Source organism: Phocoena phocoena, chromosome 20 (genome assembly GCF_963924675.1).
Source record: "Phocoena phocoena chromosome 20, mPhoPho1.1, whole genome shotgun sequence".
NCBI lineage: Eukaryota > Metazoa > Chordata > Mammalia > Artiodactyla > Phocoenidae > Phocoena > Phocoena phocoena.
The window spans coordinates 46,391,778-46,415,033 of NC_089238.1; the positions used below are offsets into that span (position 1 = coordinate 46,391,778).

The following is a 23,256-nucleotide window of genomic DNA, read 5'->3' on the forward strand; positions in this document are numbered from 1 at the left end:
AGAGTCTGAAGCACATCGCTTCCCATTTTCCTGCTTAGACTTAGGGCTACTCAGTAGATAGGTTATACATGTTGTGAGAAGGTGGGATGTACTCAGCCTGCAGCCTCAGGAGTCCACACTCCTTTAATTATTGCCTTTGTTTTAAGTTATTCCAGGGTTGGTCCACAGGACTTTGGGGGGGTTGGAGGGGGCATAAAATTTCTTCCCTTCTTACAAGACTCCCTAGGTGGGTCAGAGTTGGCCAAAAGTACAAACAAGACTCAACACAGTCAAGTGCCCCCAGGGGAATGTGGCAGGACTGACGGTCTGCGGTTCTCTCTGTAGCATCTGTAACGTCAGATTAGGGAAACCACCTGGGAGGCTGACATTGGCCCCTTCCCTTCCCAGGAGACAAATCTGGCCCTAAAACACAGAAATGCCTGCAAGGAAGGTCTGGGATTAGAATAGTTCTCATCACAGAAAATCCCTCTTTCAGGCCTGGTCCTAGATAAAGTGGCCCTTCCGTATCGAAGTCAAAGAGCTGAAGAGGACTCTCAGCTGGGGTTTCATATTGCTCTTGTAACTCAGTTTCATCTCATCTTTGCTCTGTCACTCTGTGGGTACCAACAGCTTTGGCCAGGTATGAGGAAGTGTCCATTACTATTATTTGCTCTGACTGCTCTGCACAAAGATGCCAAGTAAGGGTGGAGCAAAGGCCTTGGCAGTTACTCTTGCCTTGGACAGATGAATGGCTGCAGTCCACCTTGTCCCTTAGTTGCAACTGTTTGTATTCCAAGCACTGTGAACGCAGATATTCAGAATCCCTTTATAATCAAGATGCCTAAATTCTGAAATCATTCCCCAGCTCTGATAAAAAAAACTTGCCTTCTGTGACCTGGAGGCAAAGCAAGGACTTCTGACTACTGCTGATCGCTTCTGGAGCCCTGAGACTGGCCACCAGCAACTTGAAACCACAATTTTCACTGAGGATCCAAACCTCAGAGCACCTTTTATTTGCTTAGGGCTACTAAACGGTCAAGGTGATGTTAGGGATGTAAAGAAGATGCTGCAAGTGCCCACAAGATCAGGTTTTGTGGCAATCCAGGACCACCACTAATTCTCCATGATGACGTCTCCACAGGACTTGCTCAAGCACAAGCACAGTTATCAGATGTGCATTCTGCACAGATTGCACCCGCTGAGAAGAACAAGTCATGGTCTGCAACACAGACTTGTGTACACCAGAGATCCCAGGTTGGCATTGTGGTCCATGCTTAGCAAATCTTCCTGCTCTGGCCATCAGGACAGCGGGGACCGACAACACTCAGACGAGCTGTCCCAACCCAAATCCAAAGCAGCAGCTCGCAGGTCTCCTCTGCTGTTTCATGCCACACTCCAAACACGATGACTGGCTTACACACCTAGGCTACTCGGTCTCTCTCTGTGTTCCCTCTTCACCTCTACTCTGTCACTTTCACAAGGGCTGGAGGCTGGCCTGAACAATTCTAAGCAGAGAACAGGCCGGGGCTGCCACAAAGGCTCCTGAGCAAGTGATCAGCCACAACATCTAGGTTAGCGTAATGATGTGGGAAAACGCTGGCCAAAAAAAAGACGGAATTTCCAAAAGGTAAATTTCTATGTATTCATGCCTAATCTTCAAAAGTTGTGTAAACAGTTTTTTTCTACCTTCCCCCATCACTTGTACAATTTTTGTCAAGTCCAAACGTAATTTAAAATGAGGTAGGTAGTTTCTCTCTACTCGTGCCTTCATCTTTGTGTTGACTGTTGAGGCCTGTGCAGTGAAAGCACTAGTGTCCCGTGCAGGGGGAGCACCAAGGGTGGCACCAGTGACTGCAGCAGCTTCTCAGTTGGCTATTTTCTCAATCTCGTCCAAGTCATCTGTGTCCAGTCTTTCTATTTTCTTATCTGGGGGAAAGAAAAGAGAATTCAAAGAGAGACAAACATGGGGTTACAGAGACACACACTCAGGCAAGGGACAGCACAGCAGGGAGGGAGGAAACACAGGTCTCTGCTACCTAGGAACGTGCTGTGCCTCTGGCCACAGAGATCCTTCACTGAACCCCAAAGGCTTCCAGTGACTGAGCAAGGGACACAGACAGCACAGCCAGAGCCCCAGGCCCCTCAGCCTGGCCGGGGGGACTGTCATTCAAGTCCCTGAGCCCTGAGCTCTCCAGGTGTGCTCTTTGAGAACTTCCACATTGTAGGGAAGGAGGGGAATGGGACAGAGACAAAGGCCTCTCTCGGGGCCACAGGAAAACCTACCTGTTACCCTCCCCTCCCGCCCTGGACTTGCCCCTGTAAGGTAAGGGCCCAGCAGGGGACACTCCCAGGGACTCACTGAAATGCTCCTGGATTCTGTTCAGGATGTTCATGCTGTGCTTGCTGTCCACCATGTTCACGGCCAGGCCCCTCTTGCCAAAGCGGCCGGTGCGCCCGATCCGGTGCAGGTAGGTCTCGTTGTCCGGGTTCCCATCCTTGTCCACGGGAAGGTCAAAGTTGATGACGACAGACACCTGTTCCACATCGATACCTGCATGAAGGAGAGTTGGACAGGAGTGAGGATGGGAGACAGAAACCACTGTCGTCCACAGTCAGGCCTACACACACCAACCTCAGGTGGAAGGAACAGTCTGGGATGGACCAGCTCTGGGATTCAGACAAAGAGGCAGGTAGCAGAACCCAGAGGGAGAAAACAGAACTGTGGCAGGTGCTGACTAAATTATGAAATCAGCCATCAGGCTCCAGAGAGCCTCTGCTGGATACCAGTATCTGGAGAAGCAGCTAAAGCCTCACTGGGGGCCCCAAGAAGAGCAGGTGCCGTTCTAAGCCACCAAGTCAGGACTCCTGGCTTCTGTGAAAGTTCTCCTCTGCTGAGGGAATACAAACAGGCTCTTCTAGAAAACAGGATCTCCCACAAACCACCGGAGTGTCCCACAGATGAGGATCTCTCCCGCTACCCCGAGCCTGCAGACCAGGACACAATCTCTGCTCACCGCGGGCACACACGTTGGTGGTGACCAGAACCTTCTCTTTGCCCTCTCGGAAGCGCTCAATCACTGCAGCCCTCTGCTCCACCACCATTTCACCACTCAGCAGAGCCACCTGGTGGCCTTCTTTTGAGAGCTCTGCTGCCAGCCAACTAGCTGTTTTGCGGGTCTGGAGTGAAAAGAATTGTTTTAAGGGAAGATACCTGTAAAAAAACAAATGAAGACACCTGCAGAAAAGTGGCTTGTTGCCATTAATATATATGAAGGCTCTACTGAGTTCAGTCAGCAGGTTAGGCTTTAAGTTTCTGAATATTTTTTAGCCATGTGATTTTTTTGGGATAAATTCCTTCAATGATCTTAGTGTTTATCTATAAAGACTGGTTCGAGCCAAAGGTCTTCATTCCTAAATACTCTATATTATTAAAACTTTAAAATTATTTTCCTGGATGTTATTTGGAGGTCTTTTTCCCAAGTTATCTCTAAGAAGTGGGACCAAAGAAGGTTTAGATCTTCAGTCTTCCCCTTATAACTCATTACAACCTGCGAGAATATGTCCTGGGGCAGATGGAGGTGATTCATTTCCTTTCCAGCCACAGGGAAGGAACCTGGTCCCCCAGCAGGAAGTGGAGCTGGCTGAGAGGGAGGGCGCAGGGCCACACCCTCCAGTGGAGCTCCTCCCCCGCAGGCCTCCTCCTGCTGCAGCTGCTACTCACATGGCAGAAGATCATGGCTTGAGCAATGGTGATGGCCCCGTAGATATTACACAAAGCCTGGAACTTCTCATCTCTGCTATTGCACAGGACATAATACTGCTTGATGGTGTCCAGCGTCTCCTCCTCGCGCTTCAGTTTGATGATGTTTGGGTCTGGGACCACTTTCTGGGCAAATTTCCAGACAGAGTCTTCGAAGGTGGCAGAGAAAAGCAGCATCTGGCAGTTCCTGGGAAGCATCCTGCAAGGGAAGGCCCAGGCGTTCAACATGACCCCGACCGAGTGTTTCACTGGAAGGAACAGAAGCACAGCCTCCCCAGGCTTGGATGACCTGCGTCCCCAGGAAGGTGGCAAAGCAGGGAGGAGCACTGCAGGGAGGAGGGAGGAGCAGACGTGGAGCAGGGACGGCTGGTGGTAGAGTCCCTAAGTCTCCTTCCTCAACCCAGGCTGGGGGTATGGTCAGTGTGACATGGAAATGGCCCACCAAACAAGTGCCTCTGAAAGCTGCAGAGTAAAGAACCTGGCAGGGGCAAGAAGAGGAGGGTGAAGTAAAAGGAGATGATGCTGCAGATCAGGAGGCCGAGAAGCTCCTCCTGGCTCATGAGTTCCTACCTCTGGATGCGGATGCTCTGATCTTGGTGGCCCTGAGTAGCTATCATCACGTCAGCCTCATCCAGAACAAACACCTTGATCTTCTTGGGGTCAATGAACTTGAGCTTGGAGCACCAGTCCAGAACGGTCCCAGGGGTGCCAATGACAATGTGCTCAGTGATCTTCTGACCTCTTTCCACTGTGGAGACAAGATGTGTTCTGTGGGTACTTCCATGGCAAAGCCAGCTCTACTCTCTGAGCAATTCTAAAGCTACGATGTATTTTAAAGCAATTCTTTTGATGTTTGCATTCATATTTTAAGGAAAGGTTAGGATAGCACTACAGTATTTAATGGACATACATACACAAAACAGTAATGCTGAAAAGATTTGTTAAGAGTATAAACAATGAGATGAAAATGGTATTCTTTTACATTCTCTATAATCATCAATCCTCTCTCAAGGATTTCTTATCTTTATGTCTTCTCTGTCAACATCATTCTCCCTTGCCTGGGTTTGCATTTCTTCACAAGTAGACTTTTTCAAAGCTCTCACTCCAGTATACTCTGCCTCTCAGTTCTCCCAGCATCTATGTCAAATGAGTCAGTTGCCTTTACGTGCCCCTTTCCCAGGTCAGTAAATAAGATTCATTATGAAAGGTTTTGTCTTTTCCAAGAAACAAACTGCCTCTCTTAGAGTGCTTCCCCAGACTAGGCCTGGCACAGCATGGCACATTCTTGGCCCTGTGCAGCCTGAAATTGAGAATTTGGCTCATTTTGGGTTAGATGGTACTTAGTGATTCAATTTTTAGTCCTTTAATTACAATATAACCTTAACCAAATACATACAAGATCCCAGCCAAGGGGATACATACATACAAGTCACAGCCAAGGGACTTCCCTGATGGTGCAGTGGTTAAGACTCCATGCACCCAATGCAGGGGACCCAGGTTCAATCCCTGGTCAGGAAACTATATCCCACATGCATGCCACAACTAAGAGTTCACATGCCACAACTAAGGATCCCATGTGCCGCAACTAAGGAGGCTGTGAGCCGTAACTAAGATCCAGTGCAACCAAATAAATATTTTTAAAAAATCACAGAGAAAATTTTGCCTTAACACGAATGTTGAGTCAATTTAAAGCTAACAAATGCTCCTCTTTACTTCAGTTAACAAACCAATTACTGCCCTCCACAAATACTCAGAATCCTCTGTCATTCTAACTCAGATACAAACTGCAATATTTTAGATGTCTTAAGACATCTAATCTAGACTTAGATTTTCCACTAAGTTTTATTGTCGTATTTACTTTTCTCTTCAGAACTGACATAAGAGGACTTCCCTGGTGGCGCAGTGGTTAAGAGTCTTCCTGCAAATGCAGGGGACATGGGTTTGAGCCCTGGTCTGGGAAGATCCCACATGCCGCAGAGCAACTAAGCCCGTGCACCACAACTACTGAGCCTGTGCTCTACAGCCCACGAGCCACAACTACTGAAGCCCCCGTGCCTATAGCCTGTGCTCCGCAACAATAGAAGCCACTGCAATGAGAAGCCCACACACTGCAACAAAGAGTAGCCGCTGCTCGCTGCAACTAGAGAAAGCCTGTGTGCAGCAACAAAGACCCAATGCAGCCAAAAACAAATAAATGAATAAACAAATTTAAAAAAAAAAGAAGTGACTTAAGTTGGTGTTAGGACATGTACAGCAAGTGGACTTCTGCCAGTCATCAAGTCACAGGTTTGTGTTAAAGATCCAGAGGACTCAACCAAGATTCCAACGAATTTATAATTACTTAAATATTGTAGTTTGTTGTAAAACAAGCAAAAGTAGAAAGAATGGATAAAGAAAAAAGAATAATAAAAGCATCTCCCAGGGTTAATTGCCATGAACATTCTAGAACACTTTTGCTCTTCCAATGAAGAAAAAAATCAGGCTATTTTTTAAGTAATTGGTCTGCTCAAAAAGTCAAATGTAACATAGTGGAGGGAATGTGAGGCGACTATTCTACACTGAAAGAAAGAGATATAACAACCAAATGCAATGCATATACACTGACTCGGTCTTGGTTCAACAAAAAAGACATAAAGAAACACTTCTGGGACAATTAGGGGGAAATGAAATGGACTAGATGTTAGTTATTAAAAATGTGTTATTTTCTTGGTTGTGATAAGGGTATTTTGGATATGCTGCAGAATGTTCTTACTATGAAGTGCACACTGAAGTACTTAGGAATAAAAAGCCACAGTGTCTACAATTTACTTTCAAATGATTCAGCAAAAAAAAAAAAAAATACGGACACATATATAGATAAAGCAAATATGGCAAAATGTTTACTTTTCGAATCTAGGTGGAAGGCACGTGTGTTCATTGTATTATTTCAACTGCATACATTTTGAAATTTTTCAAAATAAAAAGTAATTAGCTTAATTAACAAGGATCACATATTCATACTCACATTTATTGCCACGAACAGCATAAGCTAGCTTCAGTTCAGGGTAAAATTTGCCCATCTGCTCAATCACTTTTCCCGTTTGAAGAGCGAGCTCGTAAGTTGGGGAGAGGCACAGACACTGGTAGGGAAAGAATGCAGAGAGAGAATTCTGACAGTCACTATTAAGCAACAGGGAATTACCATTAGAACTTAATGATTCCTCCAGCTGAGGCTGAAGCAAAGAATATATAAAGTGCCCACCATTTGACTCTTTAAGCTGCAGAGTCATAAGCTGTAATTCTCAGGGGTCAGAACTCTGGCTCGGTAAAGACACTTGAGAACAGCTATTGGCCACTGGAGTACCAAAAGCCCCATGTGAGTAGGGACCTGAAATTCCAATTGGAGATAAGCTTCCTTTTCTCTTACTCAGAAGGTTCTCAGAAGTTCCTAATGGATGATAGTTGTAGATTAAGGAGGTTTTTCTTGCAACTAAAGAAGCCAAGCCTATCAGCAGTATCCCAGGACTGGCAAATCATCAAAAGAGGAACAGGATTTTTGTTATTACTGGAAGATCAACCATGCTGTTTGTGCTCAACTTACGGGGTTCTAGTTTATGTGAAAAGTAATACAAAGCTCAGCTTTTAGTCCATCAAATGGCATTTCCCTTCCAGCTATGAGTTAGAAAACCCAAATTCACCAAGCCCTTACCTGGGGGTATCTGTTTGCAGGTTCTACTTGGCTGAGCATGGCCAACACAAAGGCAGCTGTTTTACCAGTACCAGACTGAGACTGGGCTATTAAGTTCTGTGGGCTGCACAAGAAAACAAACTGTTTAGGAGTATAAATCTCATGTATTCTTTCAGTGAATAAAAATGAAGCATAAAGCTTAATTAAAGAATGAATATTCCAACTTAATTTACAGAAGGAGGCCTTGGATTCTGTAGTAAAGTTACATACGCTAGCTTCACAAATAGAAGATTTTATGCTTTTGATTTGAAGTAGTCCTTCCTTAATCTTTTATCTATTCTTGACATAGCAGTGAGTGATTCTTTTAAAATGTGAGTCAGCTCATGTCACTCTTCTGCTCAAAAACCTTCCAATCACTCCAGATTTCATTCACAGCAAAAGTTAAAATTCTTCTAATGCCGTACAAGGTCGCACCTGATGTGGCTCCCCACTAGCTCTCTGTTCTACCACCTCACCACTGCCCTCCCCCTTCCTCACTCCACTCCACCACAATGGCCCTGGGGCTGCTCTGGAAACATGCCAGCCATGCTCTTGTCTGAGGGCTTCTGCACCGGCTATACAGTGCCTGGTACTACTGTCCCCAGATGATAACATGCCAACTCTCTCCTCTCCTTCAAGTCTTTGCTCAGATATCACCTATTTAATGAGATTCTACCCTAACTACTTGATTTAAAATTGCAACCTACTTTGAAAAGCCTTAAAAAAGATGTACTGGTAGATGGATACATGATAAGGCATAGTAAATAGTCACAGTAAAATGTCACTGAAAGAATCTAGGAGGTGGGTATATATAGGTATTCACTATAAAATCCTTTCAACTTTCCCATAACAAAACGTTGAGAGTAAAACTGCAGTCAGGTCCTTGGTATTCCCAATCCCCCCATCATGCTCTATTTTCCTCCTTAGCACTTATCACCTTTTTAAAAAAGAACTTTATTGAGATATAATTCATATACCATACAATTCATCCATTTAAAGTATACAAGTCAATGCTTTTTGGTATATTACATTAATGATTTTTTTAAATTGTGGTAAAATAGATAATATAAAATTTGCCATTTTTAAGTGTACAATTCAGGGGCATTAATTATATTTACAATCTATCACCTTTTAACAGACTATATATTTGATTTATTTTTAATAAAAATATATCATCTATACTCCAAACTAGAATGTAAGCTCCTTGTGAGCAAGGATTTTGGTCTGCTTTGTTCACTAATGTATCCAAGTGCCTAGAATAGTATCTGTTACAAACCAAGCCCTCAATAAATATGTTAGTGAAGAAAAAGTACTAGAAAATTCTCTCAGATCTCTTCTAACATTGACAATCTAACACTGAGCATCTATGAAAGCATCAAGATCCATAAATACAAGTGGCAAATGTGAAACAATCTAATAAACATTCAATTTATTCATTTTTAAGTATGCTCAAAAGACATTATCCATCTTGAAAAATACATTATGACACAGAACAAAAAAAAACTTTGAGAAAATACAGACCTAAAGTATCTATTTTCAGACAAATAGGGAAAGGGGGATTTAGGATTATATGCAGTACAAATTTAGGTAATCATATGTGATGTAGGGATCAGCTTTTATAAAAAGTTCCTCATGCTCTAGAACCTTGTTGCTCAAAATGTGGTCTGACACCAGCAGCACCAGCAACACTGGGAAGCTTATTAGAAATGGTGAACCTCAGTCCCCACCTCAGACTTACTGAAATCAGAATCTGCATTTTAATAAATTCCTGTGAGATTCAAACACCTGTGAAAGAGTAAGAAGCACTGCACCAGAAAATGACCTTAGCAATTGTACTATTCTGGTCTCCTAGAACCCTGTTTGGTTTTTGTCTTCTACATTGACACATATATTTTACTTATCCATATAATGAAATCATGGTGTATATAAATGAAATAAATGTATTTACCAACATAGAAATATTATTATGTAATTATCGTATCAAAAAAACATTTAAACATTTTATATGGTTCCTTTAAGAAAAAAGTATACATATGCAAGTTTACACAGAAAAACATCTAGAAGTCTCTACTCCAAATATTAATAGTGTAGGGGAGAGGGAGATTACAAATTATTTCTTTTTTCTTATTTTTCACTGTTTTCTAACTTTTCTAAAATGAGCATGTATTACTAGTATAGTTTTTTAAAATAATAAAAGTTAAAAAAAAACATGGGAGGTTAAAAATGGGATAGAGTTGCATTAGGACACGTACGGCTCAGCAAGCATTAAAGGCAATGCGTTCTCCTGTATCTTCGATGGACGGTTGAAACCCATGGCGTAGACTCCCTGGAGAAGCTGTGGTTTCCTAGAAAAACAGTTAAAGATGAAAGTCACAGTCTCTTTCGTTAAGGAAAGAAGCCACATATCTAGCTAACAGTACTAGAATTGTGAACTGGACACAATGTATGAGTGCAGCTAAAGCTTTTACGAATTACCTAGAAATTTTACTTACTAGCCCAAAGCAGCTAAATTCTTTTATTAAACTTGTGTTAACTAAAAATGTTCTGTAGTGATGAAAAAACACTTGTAACAGGCCTAGGATTTCTATCTAAACACAAAGGGGAGAGACAGAAAGTAGATACTCACAGCCGAAGCTCCTCAAAGGACTTCACTGAGTAGAGCGGGGAGTTTGGATCCCGCTGCAGAACTTCCACTTGGTTGGTGTTATCGACAAGGTTGCTTCTGATCAGCTTGTTGAGTAAGGACTGGGCGGCTCTGTCCTCTGTCAGGAAAAAAAGACTGTGAAGATTTTAAAAAGTCCATGAAATCCAGCGTGATGATCTCATCTGAATTCAGCTGCCATTGGTATTTTAAGCAATAACATGCATTTGTACTGGGGCTCCTAATTCAAGGTATAGCTTAGTTTTGATTTATAAATGCATTTAAAATAGTTTTATTAAAGGGAAAAATTATGATACTCGTATCATCTGTTGGGGCCTCATATTCTTCTCCAGAACTCTATTCCTAACAACTATCCTTTCTTGAGGTTACTGATTTCTCCTATCCAAACCCAAATATTTACTCCCCAATTTACACTCAATATAAATTTAAAATTATGAGCTTAAGGGACTTCCCTGGTGGCGCAGTGGTTAAGCATCCGCCTGCCAATGCAGGGGACACAGGTTCGATCCTTGGTCAGGGAAGATCCCACATGCTGTGGAGCAACTAAGCCCGTGCGCCACAACTACTGAGCCCACGTGCCACAACTACTGAAGCTTGCGTGCTCTGCGACGAGAAGCCACCACAACGAGAAGCCCGCGCACCACAGCGAAGAGTAGCCCCCACTCGCTGCAACTAGAGAAAGCCCACGCACAGCAACAAAGACCCGATGTAGCCAAAAATAAATAAATAAAATAATAAAATAAAATTATGAGCTTAAAAAACACATCACAACAACGGAAAAAAAACCAAATTAACAAAGTCTGTATCTTGATGTTGGATAAGCTGTTCATTAAATGTGTCAAAATACCAACAAATATATATAATTTTATTAGGAAATGGTGACGCAAGTTAAAATTTCTTTTATAAAGACCAATACAAGATAATCACTCAGGGAATATTTCCTGCTGCTGCTGAAGTTTATCAGTTGTTCAAAGTAAAATTTCTCTAAAATGTAAAGAATTAGAATCCCTTTACCAATGACTATGTTGAACTTTTATTAGCACTGTGACTCCCATTAAAGCCCAGCCAAGTAAGGTGTAAAAATGAAACCTCGTAACATTCCATTCTCTTAGACTGTAGAACTTCATGTATATGTAACTCTAGGCTAAGTTACCTTTCTCTTCTTCATCTGCCTTCTCTGCATTAGCATTGGTCTTGACCACAGCACCTTTATCAGACACAAAGCGGCCGTCATTCAAAATCACATCCCATACCCAACAGCTGAGACAATTCAAATTCTATGAGACACTAGAAATGTAAAGGCCTGGGGAGCAAAAAAATAAATGAGGAAAGCAAGCCACAGATAAAAACATTTTATTGTTCCTATATAAACAAAGGTATGAAAACTGTTGCTTATATTTCAGTTCTTTCCAAGTTCTCTCACTTTACCTCAAAAACTAATATTAATCCCTCACAGCATCAATATTTCTCTCATGTTACAGAAGGATGGTTACAGCAATGACCAAAACCACCTTGATGCTCAACAGAGGAATATCTATACCTTTGCAAATCATATTTCGTCAATATACAAACACCATAGCGCCATTAAGACTCTTTGTATATAAATTGTTGATTAATAGAAACATATATTCAATGTTGTAGTTCTGTAAAAACATACAGAAAAATAATTCAGAGTGAGGTGTTACAATTTCTCCCCTACAATGTTAAATACATCAACAAAAATTCAATGGACATCTTAGGTTTCTGGTAGATACGATTTCAGAATAATTACAATAGGTTAACCCTCAGGTTGTTCATACTTTGTCTATCTCATCTCAAATTGAGGAATATTTTAAAAAATAATCATTGGCAGTATATTTTCATGGTTAGTAATACACTTTATAATTTATAAGCCAATTAGGCATCCTCATGCTTATATGAAGCAGAACAGCAAACAATCCCGTTTGTTGATTCCCAAATCAAATGACTGCCACTATCTGCCGGCGCCCTGTCTGGTACACATATAATTTTTTTCCAGACAGTTGTTATGTTAAAACATTAATACTAAAGGAAATTATTTTTGTTTTCAAACTAGCATTTAGTTACTCACCATTGGCATCTGGTTTGATTTTCTCTTCCTTAAGATGCAAGTTGCTGAACTAAATGGAGAACATGGGGGGGAAAGTGTCAGGAAAATCACTTAAAAGATTTTGCATCAATAGTGCCTCCCCCAGTGAAGCTGGGAAGAAATGAACCACTCTCATGACCTATTCATTAGGACATATTCATTAGGTTGTTCTGCTGGGCTCCTTTTGTTTACTAAATGTTAGAGTGAGAATAAACAAAATAGCCCACAAAACCAGTGGAAAAAAACTGGTTACACAACAGCTCAAAATCCACACTTCCTAACTACAATCCTTAGAAAGAATTATAATTTGTGAGTTTGCTTAATGCCCGGATTACACAGATTCTCTCAATCTCTCAACAGAATACCATTTAAGTTGTCACTCTCATTTTTCAAACAAGAGGAAATTTAGAGACATACTGGAAAATGCAGTCATTCTTCAGAGAACACTGAGGCGGGAAGACTGCAATGAAAAGCATCTGTGGGTGGAAATCAGTCACGCTGCAGGCTATGTTGGAGTAACAGGGCCACAGCACGCCAGTATGCATCCTCACATTCGGGTTGCCTTGTGCTAGATGTCTGGTATTTAAAATTGGGAACAGCCTAGAGCATCATGGCACTATGTAATCAAAATACCCAGCAGGATGAAGTGGGAATAGAAAGGAAGGGATAAAGTAAAGACATATCAAAGAAAGATTTATTAGGACTTTGATCAAACACTGTAAGTTAGGGATATCCTGGAAGGACTTATCTCCCCTATTAGTATGAAAATTTGTCAATTATACCTCAATAAAGCCAAAAAAAAAAAAAAAAAGAAAGAAAAGAACAGAACTTAAAGACAGGGGATATTTTTATTTTTAGTTGACCTTTGGATCTAGCCAAAGCAGGTGCTCTAATCATAAAATATTAAGTGGAGCTTAAGACATCATGTAGAGAAGGGAAAAAGAATGAAAATCACCACCACAATCAAATGGCTATTGCTTAAAGCACCACTTGCACAGGTTTTCTATGTCTTGAGGTTCATTTCTGCTCTTCCTCTAAGTCCAAGAAGGGGGAAAATGGAGGGAGGAATGAAAAAACTGTTTTAATGTATAGTTAGCTGGGAATGGAGGAACCTCACTTCTATTGATGGAAACTGAAAAGGGAGTTTCTGGTGTCTGTCTACCTCGCTGTTGGGGTGGATGGAGGAGGAAGCAGGGGGCGGGGGAACACACTGGAGAGACTGGCAAGACAGGGAATTGGCAAAAAAAAAAAAAAAAAAGGAAATCACTATGAAGCAGTAAAAATCCTTCATTAATTCTGAAGGACAGAGAGCACACTAACAGATAATGAATGAGGCAACCTGCACCATGTTATGATATATAGTAGGCGTTCAATATATTCTAGTCTTCACTAAAGCACTCCTCTTCCACATCCTGCCAATGAACATGGTTTAAGCCTAATATTCAAGGCTGTTAAAAACAGAGACAGACAGACTGACTTACTGGCAATATTTACAAGAGCAGGGTTAATAGTACTCACTCCTAGGGTGATAACTGCTACCTAAAATAAATGACAGGGTTGAGGTATAAGTGAGTTAGAAATATCCTTTACTGTAATAATCAGTGATAAAAGGACAACCTATTCTTTTGTTGGTATATTGTTAAAATTGAAGCTAACAGAGTAAATAAACAGTTAAAATAAAATGCAATGTACAGAAAAAGTTGATAGCAACAATGTAAATGAAACCAAGAAATGTTGTTTTGATTACAATGTATCAGAATTCTGGAGAGGTTCCAGCAGATTCTGAAAACATACTCAGCCCTCACTTTGCTGTAAGGATCTCAAAGCCTAAACAGCAAAAGCACCAGGACAGTGAAGTTCACATCACCTACTGCAGTGTCAGTGAACTGAACGCTGAAACTTACGTTGAAAGTCCAGTTAGTTCCGATTCCTTCCTTTGCTCCATTTACTTGGACCAAAAAGGAGAAACCAATTTCTCTTGCAACTTCATTCAAAACTATTTTGCAATCCAAAAAATTAACCAAAAGGCAAAAAAGCCAAAACATCCACCTTATAATGTCTACATTTTTTCAAGGCCTTTAGTTAATATTTTAGCTTTTAAGATGTGTTAAAATAATTGGAATCTATACAGTTACACACTGCATTTTATTCAAAAGCTACTTGAGAAAGGATTCTTGAGACAGAAGAAGGAAGATTAAATGGTTATTCAGTTATACTGAATAAGGAATGCCTTAGGCACAATGGTGAAGTAGGAGACTTAAGAGTCTTACTCATTAGAGTTTCCTACTCCCTTTGCCCTTCTCTAAATTGAAATTTCCTAAGGAACAAGGGGAACAAAGAGGAACCACAGGGGAATGAGGAAATAAACATAAATAGGATTTAATATTTTCTTTTCTAAAATGAATAAGAAATGGAGCTTGATGAATATTTAAAACACAGTAACCTTGCACTGCACATGTCAGAGTCACCTACATCACACAATTCCTGTGGAGATCCTCAGTGGGAGTTCCACAAGGCAGAAGGAAAGAGCTGTCTTTACTCATTTGTTCAGTTTTAGAATATTGGGATCTATTATAATTTACCTGTGCATGATTAAGTAAATTCACAAAACTTATCCAGGTTCAACTAATCTGTACAATATGGATAAGTAATTCAAGATTCCTGCAAAGAAAATGAATTACAGATAACAATAACTATAATAATAGCAATCACTTATGTAGCACTTATTTCAGGCATGTCCATAAATCAGTGAGGTAGGTACTATGATTATCCCCATTTAATAGATGTGGAAATTGAGGAACAGAGAAGTTAAGCAATTTGCCCAAGGTTATAAGTGTTGGGCCCAGAATACAAATCCAAGTCTGTCTGGCTACAAGGTCTTAGGTCTTAACTTTTACACAACAGTGCCTCTCATAGATGATACTAATCTCAAAAAAATAATAATAAACTTAAAGATGATACAATGATGCAGTCACTTTGGAAAACAGTATGGCAGTTCCTCAAAAGTTAAACACAGAGTTACTATATAATCCAGTGATACCACTTTTAGATAGATACCCAAGAGAACTGAAAATGTCCACACAAAAACTTGTACCTGATCAAGTACATATGAATGATCACAACAACATTATTCATAATAGTCAAAAAGCAGAAACAATTCAAATGCCCATCAATGTACATCAATGAATAGATAAATAAAATGTGGTATCTATACAACAGAATATCATTTGGCAATAAAAGTGAATGAAGTACTGATAACGTGTCACCACATGGATGAACCATGAAAACATGCTAAGTGAAAGAAGCCAGCCACCAAAGAGCACATGTTATATGATTCCATTTATAGGGAATGTCCTGAATAGGCATATCTAAGGGGACAGAAAATAGATTAGTGGTTACAAGGGGCTGGGCTGGGAGGTTGAAGAGAAATAGGGGCGACTGCTGACAGGTACAGGTTTCTCTCTGAGGTGATGAAAATGTTTTAAAATTGACTGTGGTAATGTTGATCTAATCTTCCTATTACATAAAAAAATTAACTCAAAATGGATCACAGACATAAATGTGACATTTAAAGCCATAAATCTTCTAGATGAAAATACAGGTGAAAAGCTTTGAGGCCTTGGGTAAGGTATATTTCTTAGAGAGAACACAAAAAGGACTAATCATGAAAAAGTTGACAAATTAGAATTAGCCAAAATTGAAAATGTCTCCTCTTCAAAAAAGTACTGTTAAGAAAATTAAAAGGCAAGCTCCAACCAGGGAGAATATTTATGCAAATGACATATTTGATAAAGGACTTGTATCCAGAATACATAAAGAATTCTCCTAACTCAATAATAAGAAAACAATCAAAATTTTTAAGTGGGCAAAAGATTTGAAAAGCCACTTCAAATAAGTTATACAGGTGGCAAATAAGCACATGAAAAGACTCTCAATATCATTAGTCATTAGGGAAATGTAAATTAAAACCTCAGTGACGGGCTTCCCTGGTGGCGCAGTGGTTGAGAGTCTGCCTGCTGATGCAGGGGACACGGGTTCGTGCCCCGGTCCGGGAAGATCCCACATGCCGCAGAGCGGCTGGGCCCCTGAGCCATGGCCGCTGGGCCTGTGCGTCTGGAGCCTGTGCTCCGCAACGGGAGAGGCCACAACAGTGAGAGACCCGCGTACCACAAAAAAAAAAACCCAAAAAAACAAAAACAAAACCTCAGTGACATACTATACACCTATTAGAATGGAGGGAAAAAACTGGCCATGCTGTGCTAGTGAGGATGTGGAGCAACTAGACCTCTTAGCCATTGCTGGTGGTATTACAAAATGGTACAGCCACTTTGGAAAACAGTTTGGTTTGTAACTTATAAAGTTAAACGTACACTTAACATATAACCCAGCAAATCTCACTATTAGGTATTTACCCAAGAAAAATGCAAACATAAGTCCATACAAAAACCTGTATCCTAATGTATATAATAGCTTTATTCATAAATGCCAAAAACTAGAAAATACACAAATGTTCATCAACAGAAGACTAAGCAAGCTGTGGTACACCCATGCATGGCATACTACCCAGCAATAAAAAAGAACAAACTACTGATCCACGCAACAACACGGTTGAATCCCAAACGCATTATGTTAAGTGAAAGCCAGATTTTTCAAAAGGCTACATATTATATAATTCCATTTATACCACATTTTGGAAAAGGTGGAACTAAAATGACACAAACAAATCAGCAGCTGCCAGAGATGGGTGGGGAGAAGGAAGTGAATGCAAAAAGTTTGAGGGAACTTTTTGGAGTTGTAGAAACGTTCTATATATTGATTGTGATGGTAGCTACACAACTGTATGTCTCTGTCAAAATTCACAGAACTGTAGCACTAACAAGGGTGAATTTTACTTTATATAAACTATATCACAACAAACTTGACTTAAAAAAATTAAAAGGCAGTCCAAGAGATCCAACATTCAACTGATAAGAGTCTGGAAAGAGGAAATGAAGAAAAACCAAGGGGAAGAAATCAACAATGAAATTTTTCAAGAAAATTTCCCATAACACAAGGACAAGAGTTTTCCAGATTGAAGTTCCCACCCAGTGCCTAGTAAAATGAATGAAAATAGACCCATATCAAGAAACATCATCATGAATTTTCTGAATACTGGAGACAAACAGAAGAGTCTTCAAACTTAGAAAGGGAAAAAGAGGTCACATCGGGAATCAGAATGGTCTCAGACATCTCAACAACAAATACAGAAATCTAGAAGGCAATACAACAATGTCTTTAAAATTTGGCAGAAAAATAATTTCCAACTAATAGTTCTACACCCAGCAATACTATTGTTCAAATGATAGGGCAAAATAAGCTAATTTCGGAAAGGCAGTATCTTAAAAAATTTACTTCCCATACACCTTCAGAAAGCTGATAAATGGCTCCACCAAATCGTGAAAGATGAAGAGAGGGGATACAGAAAGGAAGGGATGCAATACAAGAGAAGAAGAGGAAGTCCCCAGATTGAGGGCAAAGGGAAATTTGCCCTGTTCCCCTCCAGCCCCCGAAATGAACTGGGGCAACTAGTACAGTTATTTTGTTTGTTTGTTTTTTGCGGTACGCGGGCCTCTCACTGTTGTGACCTCTCCTGTTGCGGAGCACACGCTCCGAACGCGCAGGCTCAGCGGCCATGGCTCACGGGCCCAGCCGCTCCGCGGCATGTGGGATCTTCCCGGACCGGGGCACGAACCCATATCCCCTGCATCGCAGGGGAACTCAGAAATGGAATTGACTGATCACTTGATGTGTGGGAACATCCTGAGATAAACTTAGACAATTAGCAAAGAGGCTGGGGTTGAATTGGCGATAAACAAAAAAAAACGGCAGTTACAAATTCCAAGGGAAAAGTTGTATAGGAAATAAAGGTATTCCTGAGTTACTAATAATATAAGCACAGAATACTGATCTAACTAAAATCACAATATAATGGAAAGATGGGGAATGGGAAGGTGTGCTTTTGTGGTGGGGAAAGGAGGATGGAGTAAAGTGTCAAAATCAATAAACACCTAAACCGGAAAATTCAACAAGTAGCAAAGCAAGCATGTTATTCAGGGAACAAGGAGGTCAGTATCGTAAATCAAGGTCAAGAGAAATAACAGTTTTCTTTGGGGAGGAAGAAACTGGTGGGAACCACTTTATGAAACTATTTGACTCTTTATCTATGTGCATATGAAACATTTTTATCAGTTATAAAAAATAAGACCAAGTCCTTGTTCTCGAGAAATTAACAGAAATAAGTACCAACAAAGCGGGTTCAAAGCACTATGAGAACTCGAGTGTTTAGGCGGGAAAAATGAATTCCACATAGTAACGTTTAACCCATATCTTGCTTACTGTGTGTCAGGCCCAGAACAAAGTTAAGCGGATCAGGAGAGGATTTACTGACTGCCAAGCCTACAGAGTCAATCATTCATCATCACTGAGCAAGCTGAGGAAGCACACAAATATGAATGAATAAGCCATGGTTCCTGAGCCCAAGCAGCTCAGAATCGGAAGGTGGAAAATGACACCTACATGGGTGATTATTACAATTCAGGGTCCTGACTCCAGGAAGACAGGCGGGCGCCTGGGCTCTTTAGCTATGGGAGCGCTCACCTGCGCTTACGTAATCTGTCGGGGGCTGGCGGGTGGGTAAACAAAGCCAGCTCAGGGTCCAGGCTCCATCCCTACGCGCACCCCATCCCGGCCCAGACCAACCTAGGGAGTGTCTTTTCCCAGGCATCTGATCCCGGCCAAATCGGCCCCCTGACTCTTTTACGGCTGAAGCCAACTCACCGACTCGGCTGCCGCTTCCTGCTCGTCCACCGCCAGGGCCCACGAGTCGGTGGCCATGGTCGCAGGCACGTCTGGGACGCAGGTGCCGGCAAACTAGCCGGCTGGCGCGGCGCGACCCGCGATCTGGATAGACTCCCGCCCCAAAGAGGGGGGAATTCTTTCGCTCAGGCGCTGGGGATCGGAAGCGGCGCGCCGCAGTGACGTCAGAATCCGCGCCGGACCGACCACCCCTCACCCGCTTTGGACTGGCGCTTTTGTTGCCTTCAGGCCCCCACCTCTTCATTGCTCTTGGTTTCTTATCGAACGTCCAGAACCACAGACTAAGGTAGTATCTTAAAGTGCCTAAGGTCAACCGGCTGTCCAACCAAAGAGCAAAACCATGTTTTGCTCGCCACCGTGCTGGGAGAGATGCCACATTCTCTCTCAGCACGGTGGCATAGAAGATGCTCATATAGATTGAATATACCAATACACAAAACCGTTACGGATAGTGAGCAAGATGAATTTGAAAGAGATTTTTAACTTCGCTTTTCAGGTTGGTAATTTTAAATGTCCAGGTGTTGGATAGGGTGTTGGGAATCAGCCCTCTCAAACACCGTTTGGTTAAAAATTTGTCCCACAGACTATGTGCCAACATCACTTACAGTAATTTGACCTTGAAAAATACTCAGAGTGGGTGCTAGGGAAATGTGTTCCAGGTAGAAAATCAGACAAAAAGCAAGCAGGTTTGTGGAACCAAACACAGTTTCTGGGATGATGACAAGAACCAGGGATGAAGTTGATAGGAGGTCCATGAAAAGGGCCGTGCAGAGCAGCTTATGAGCAAATGAGTTCACTCGAGGGATCGCCCCACTCTGGTGTAACATTTAGAGTTAGCCTTGCCTGGCTAGAATCCCAGCTCTCTTATGTAAGGGTTCTGTGACTGGGAGAATTAAAAATATGTGTGTGTGTGTGTGTGTGTGTGTGTGTGTGTGTGTATACATGGCTTTTAGAAGAGGTAAAATAAGGACTAAGTGTGACACTTTCCCTTAACTGGGATCAAACAAGCTTCTCTCTCCTTGCTACTTCACTAGAAAGAAGCTGGGCACTTCCCTGCAACCTGAGTGAGAAATGAATCCCCACTTCTTTCACTTTGCCAGTAATCCACTACAACAAATTAATTTCAAGTTAACAGTGGGGTCTATGGGGAATTTTACTTGTAGGCTATAAGTTAAAATTGTTTGGGAAAGGGTAAAGCAGTTCCTGCAATCCTCTTCTTGCCATGATTCTTTTTCTCCCGCACTCTTTACAGGGTTAATTTGGGGGAGATTTTTTTGGACCCTACAGGTGAGGATGTGCAAGAAGAAAAAGGTAAATATGCATTATGGCAGGCCATGACCTACATCTCCTCATGTGAGAAGCAACCCTGGGAATGTCTTGCCAAATTATATTGATCACAGGGCTAAAAGATGTTAAGGAACTTTTATGTTTAATGAGGTTAAAAATAAGCCATTAAAAGTACAGAACTGTATACAATAGGATCCACTTGTGCAAACAAAACAAACTCACATATATGCTTGTACATACTACAGAAAATGTATAAGATACCCACAAAACTGGTATCGGTGGCTGCTTCTAGTGAGGGGCTCTAGAAGTCTGGGGTGGGAGGAGACTTCCTTTTCATTGTGTACAGCTAATCCTTTGAAAATTTTTCCATGTGCGTGTTTTCCTTTTAAAATTGTATTTCAGACAAACAGGAAAGGGAATACTATAACAGACACCTAGATTCCCACCTCACGGCTTAAGAAATAAAACAATTAAGATTCAAATGAAGCCCCTGCATTGCCATCCCAAGAGACAGAAGCTCTCCTGAATTTTAGTGCTTATCTTTCCCATAAATGCTTTTAGTATGTATAGCTTTTCCTATTTAAAAAAAAAAAAAACTTAAAAATAAGCCCCAGGATTCTAGACTTTTCTGTGTCCACCCCCAACACCTGCACAATGTGAGACTCCTGGTAAGAAGGAAACTGGTTCCCAAAGTGGGGCGTGGAGAGAGGAATCAAGTATAAGAGCACCTGGATTTGAATTCAGCCTCCTGCATTTACTCCCACGTGACCTTAGGCAGCCCGTCTCCTCTGAAATCCTGGTAAGCACTCATCTCACGGTTCGAGGATTCAACGACATCACAAGGTTAAGGGCCATCGGCCCAGGGCCTGGCCCTTGGCGAAGGCTTGATTAAATAAACGCTGTTATTATTATTCCTGTCCCTCCCTCCCGTCCCAGCCCGGGGTGGGGGCGGGGAAGAACCCTGAACACGTAGAAAAAGGTCTTGTTTCTACCCTCAGAGATACTCACGTCGCCCACAGGCAGGGCGAGCGGAAAGCGCCCTACGGCGCGACCTCGGAACGGGCTAGCAGCCCCAGCCATCGCCCCTCAGCATTGCGGTTACCACCGCCAACGGCCGCTCACAGCCCGAGCCTCATTGGCTGAGGCCTAGAAGCCAGTCCCGCCAGCCAATCAGAGAAGGGGAACGGCAAGCGTGGCGCATGCGCACCAAAGTACCTGGGTGCAAAAGGCTAGGTCTAAGTTTCAAAAGGGGTAGCCTTTGGGTATTGAGCTTTTTTTTTACCCCCTCCCCCCGCCTTGAGTTTTTTAAACCGAGTTGTTTTTTGCTGAATGTCAGGCTCCCGCCTTAGGTTGGAAACTCCGTAAGGACAGAGCAGTGCTCTCCTTAATCTTGATCTCTAGGGTCTAGCATAATAGACACTCACTTGGTGAATAAATAGATGAGGAATGCACATCCCCCCTCCCTGACCCCCAGATCAAACATTTTTATTTTTAATTTATATTTTAATGAATATTTAATTTAATTTTATTTATTTTAATTTTATTTTTTGGCTGCACTGCAAGTGGGATCCCAGTTCGACCAGGGATCGAACCCCTACCCCCCTGCATTGGAAGCGCGGAGACTTAACCATTGGATCACCAGGCAAGTTCCTATTTTAAATTTATTTTTAATCTTTTTTTTTTTTTTTTTTTTTGGCCAGGCTCTGCAACATATGGGATCTTAGTTCCCTGAACCCGTTCTCCCTTCAGTGGAAGTGCAGTCTTAACCACTGTTCTGCCAAGGAAGTCCCTGTAGATCAAACTTTTTTTTTTTTTTTTTTTTTGTGGTACTTGGGCCTCTCACTGTTGTGGCCTCTCCCGTTGCGGAGCGCAGGCTCTGGACGCGCAGGCTCCGGACGCGCAGGCTCAGCGGCCATGGCTCACGGGCCTAGCCGCTCCGCGGCATGTGGGATCTTCCCGGACCGGGGCACGAACCCGTGTCCCCTGCATCGGCAGGCGGACTCTCAACCACTGCGCCACCAGGGAACCCCAGATCAAACTTTTTAATCTTTGCCTCTGAACAAATAGGTGAAGAAGCTCATTCTCTAGTTTAGTCCACTGCTACTCCAAGTGTGATCCCCCAGTAATAGCACAGATAACACGTGGGAGCTTATTAGAAATTCAGAATCTCAGGCTTCGCTCCAGACCTACTAAATTGGGATCTGCATTTTAAGATCCTAGTGAGGCAGTAGATAGATGGGCCCCAGGTTAGACATTTACAACTGGCCTCCCGTTTACGTTTCATGAGACAGAAAAAAGTGGGTCAGGCTGGATACTTACAACTAGCCTCCTGTTTGCATTTCCTGAGACAGGAGATAGGTGGGCTGCAGGTTAGGCATTTACAATCAGTCTCCTGCTTGCTCTGAAATAGAAGCAATGACAGGGACAGGGTGAATAGCCAAGCTTTGTCTCTTGTGGATGCCTTAAGATAACAGTCATGGCAAGAGCAAAGAGGGGCAAAACCTTGTTTCAGTAAAGGACCAAGGGATCTCCGCTTCCCCTTGGAAGGGGCAGGGAGACACTATACATGAGCAGAAAGGCTCCTTGGGGGTCAAAAGTCAGGGGACAACTCCAGGCCATGGTGACTTGCTTCTCCCAGACAGCTGTCGGGATCCATCTTGACTGAGAGGTGCATCCGCACCTAAGGGGAGGGTCCTGAGACAAATTAGCCAGGGGAGAACAAAACAAGATGATTGGCCGGAAGGAAGACAAAGACCCGGAAAACTGCCCCTTTATAAAGAATTTAAGAATTTCCCAAAGGTGCAGCTCTTTCTCTGAGTTCGCCCATGTGTCTTTCTGCATGTACTTTGCTTTTCCAATAAACTTTTTCCTTTTCTCTTTACCTTCTGCCTCCTCGCCTG

General features: G+C 42.2%; 1 protein-coding gene across 4 annotated transcripts; it reads right to left on the minus strand.

Annotated features, from left to right (window-relative positions):
* Window positions 1-1,596: 1,596 nt before the first annotated feature.
* Window positions 1,597-21,449, minus strand: LOC136141068 (ATP-dependent RNA helicase DDX19B). 4 transcript variants are annotated; one of them, XM_065899220.1, is made up of 13 exons: window positions 19,031-19,087; window positions 12,193-12,245; window positions 11,494-11,498; window positions 11,261-11,314; window positions 10,072-10,207; window positions 9,698-9,790; window positions 7,428-7,530; window positions 6,744-6,858; window positions 4,310-4,487; window positions 3,701-3,938; window positions 2,994-3,156; window positions 2,339-2,530; window positions 1,844-1,905 (listed from the first exon to the last, which is right to left on the minus strand). In XM_065899220.1, the coding sequence occupies exons 1-13, from the start codon at window positions 19,085-19,087 to the stop codon at window positions 1,844-1,846; spliced, it is 1,449 nt and encodes a 482-aa protein (XP_065755292.1). The 4 variants fall into 4 exon arrangements, with proteins under 4 accessions (XP_065755291.1, XP_065755293.1, XP_065755292.1 ...); XM_065899219.1 differs by lacking the exons at window positions 11,494-11,498; window positions 19,031-19,087 and adding an exon at window positions 21,365-21,449 and having other exon boundaries at window positions 1,597-1,905; window positions 12,197-12,245; XM_065899221.1 differs by lacking the exon at window positions 11,494-11,498 and having other exon boundaries at window positions 1,597-1,905; window positions 12,197-12,245.
* Between the last annotated feature and the right edge of the window lie 1,807 nt (window positions 21,450-23,256).

Bases quoted from the DNA above. Each gene is read 5' to 3' on its own strand.
- LOC136141068 (XM_065899219.1), bottom strand. From the start codon at position 21,436: ATGGCTGGGGCTGCTAGCCCGTTCCGAGGTCGCGCCGTAGGGCGCTTT. The intron at 3,939-4,309 runs GTAGGAACTCAT...CTTCCCTTGCAG, and splicing joins CAGAGCATCCGCATCCAGAG to GATGCTTCCCAGGAACTGCC. The intron at 1,906-2,338 runs GTGAGTCCCTGG...TCTTTCCCCCAG, and splicing joins CAGAATCCAGGAGCATTTCA to ATAAGAAAATAGAAAGACTG.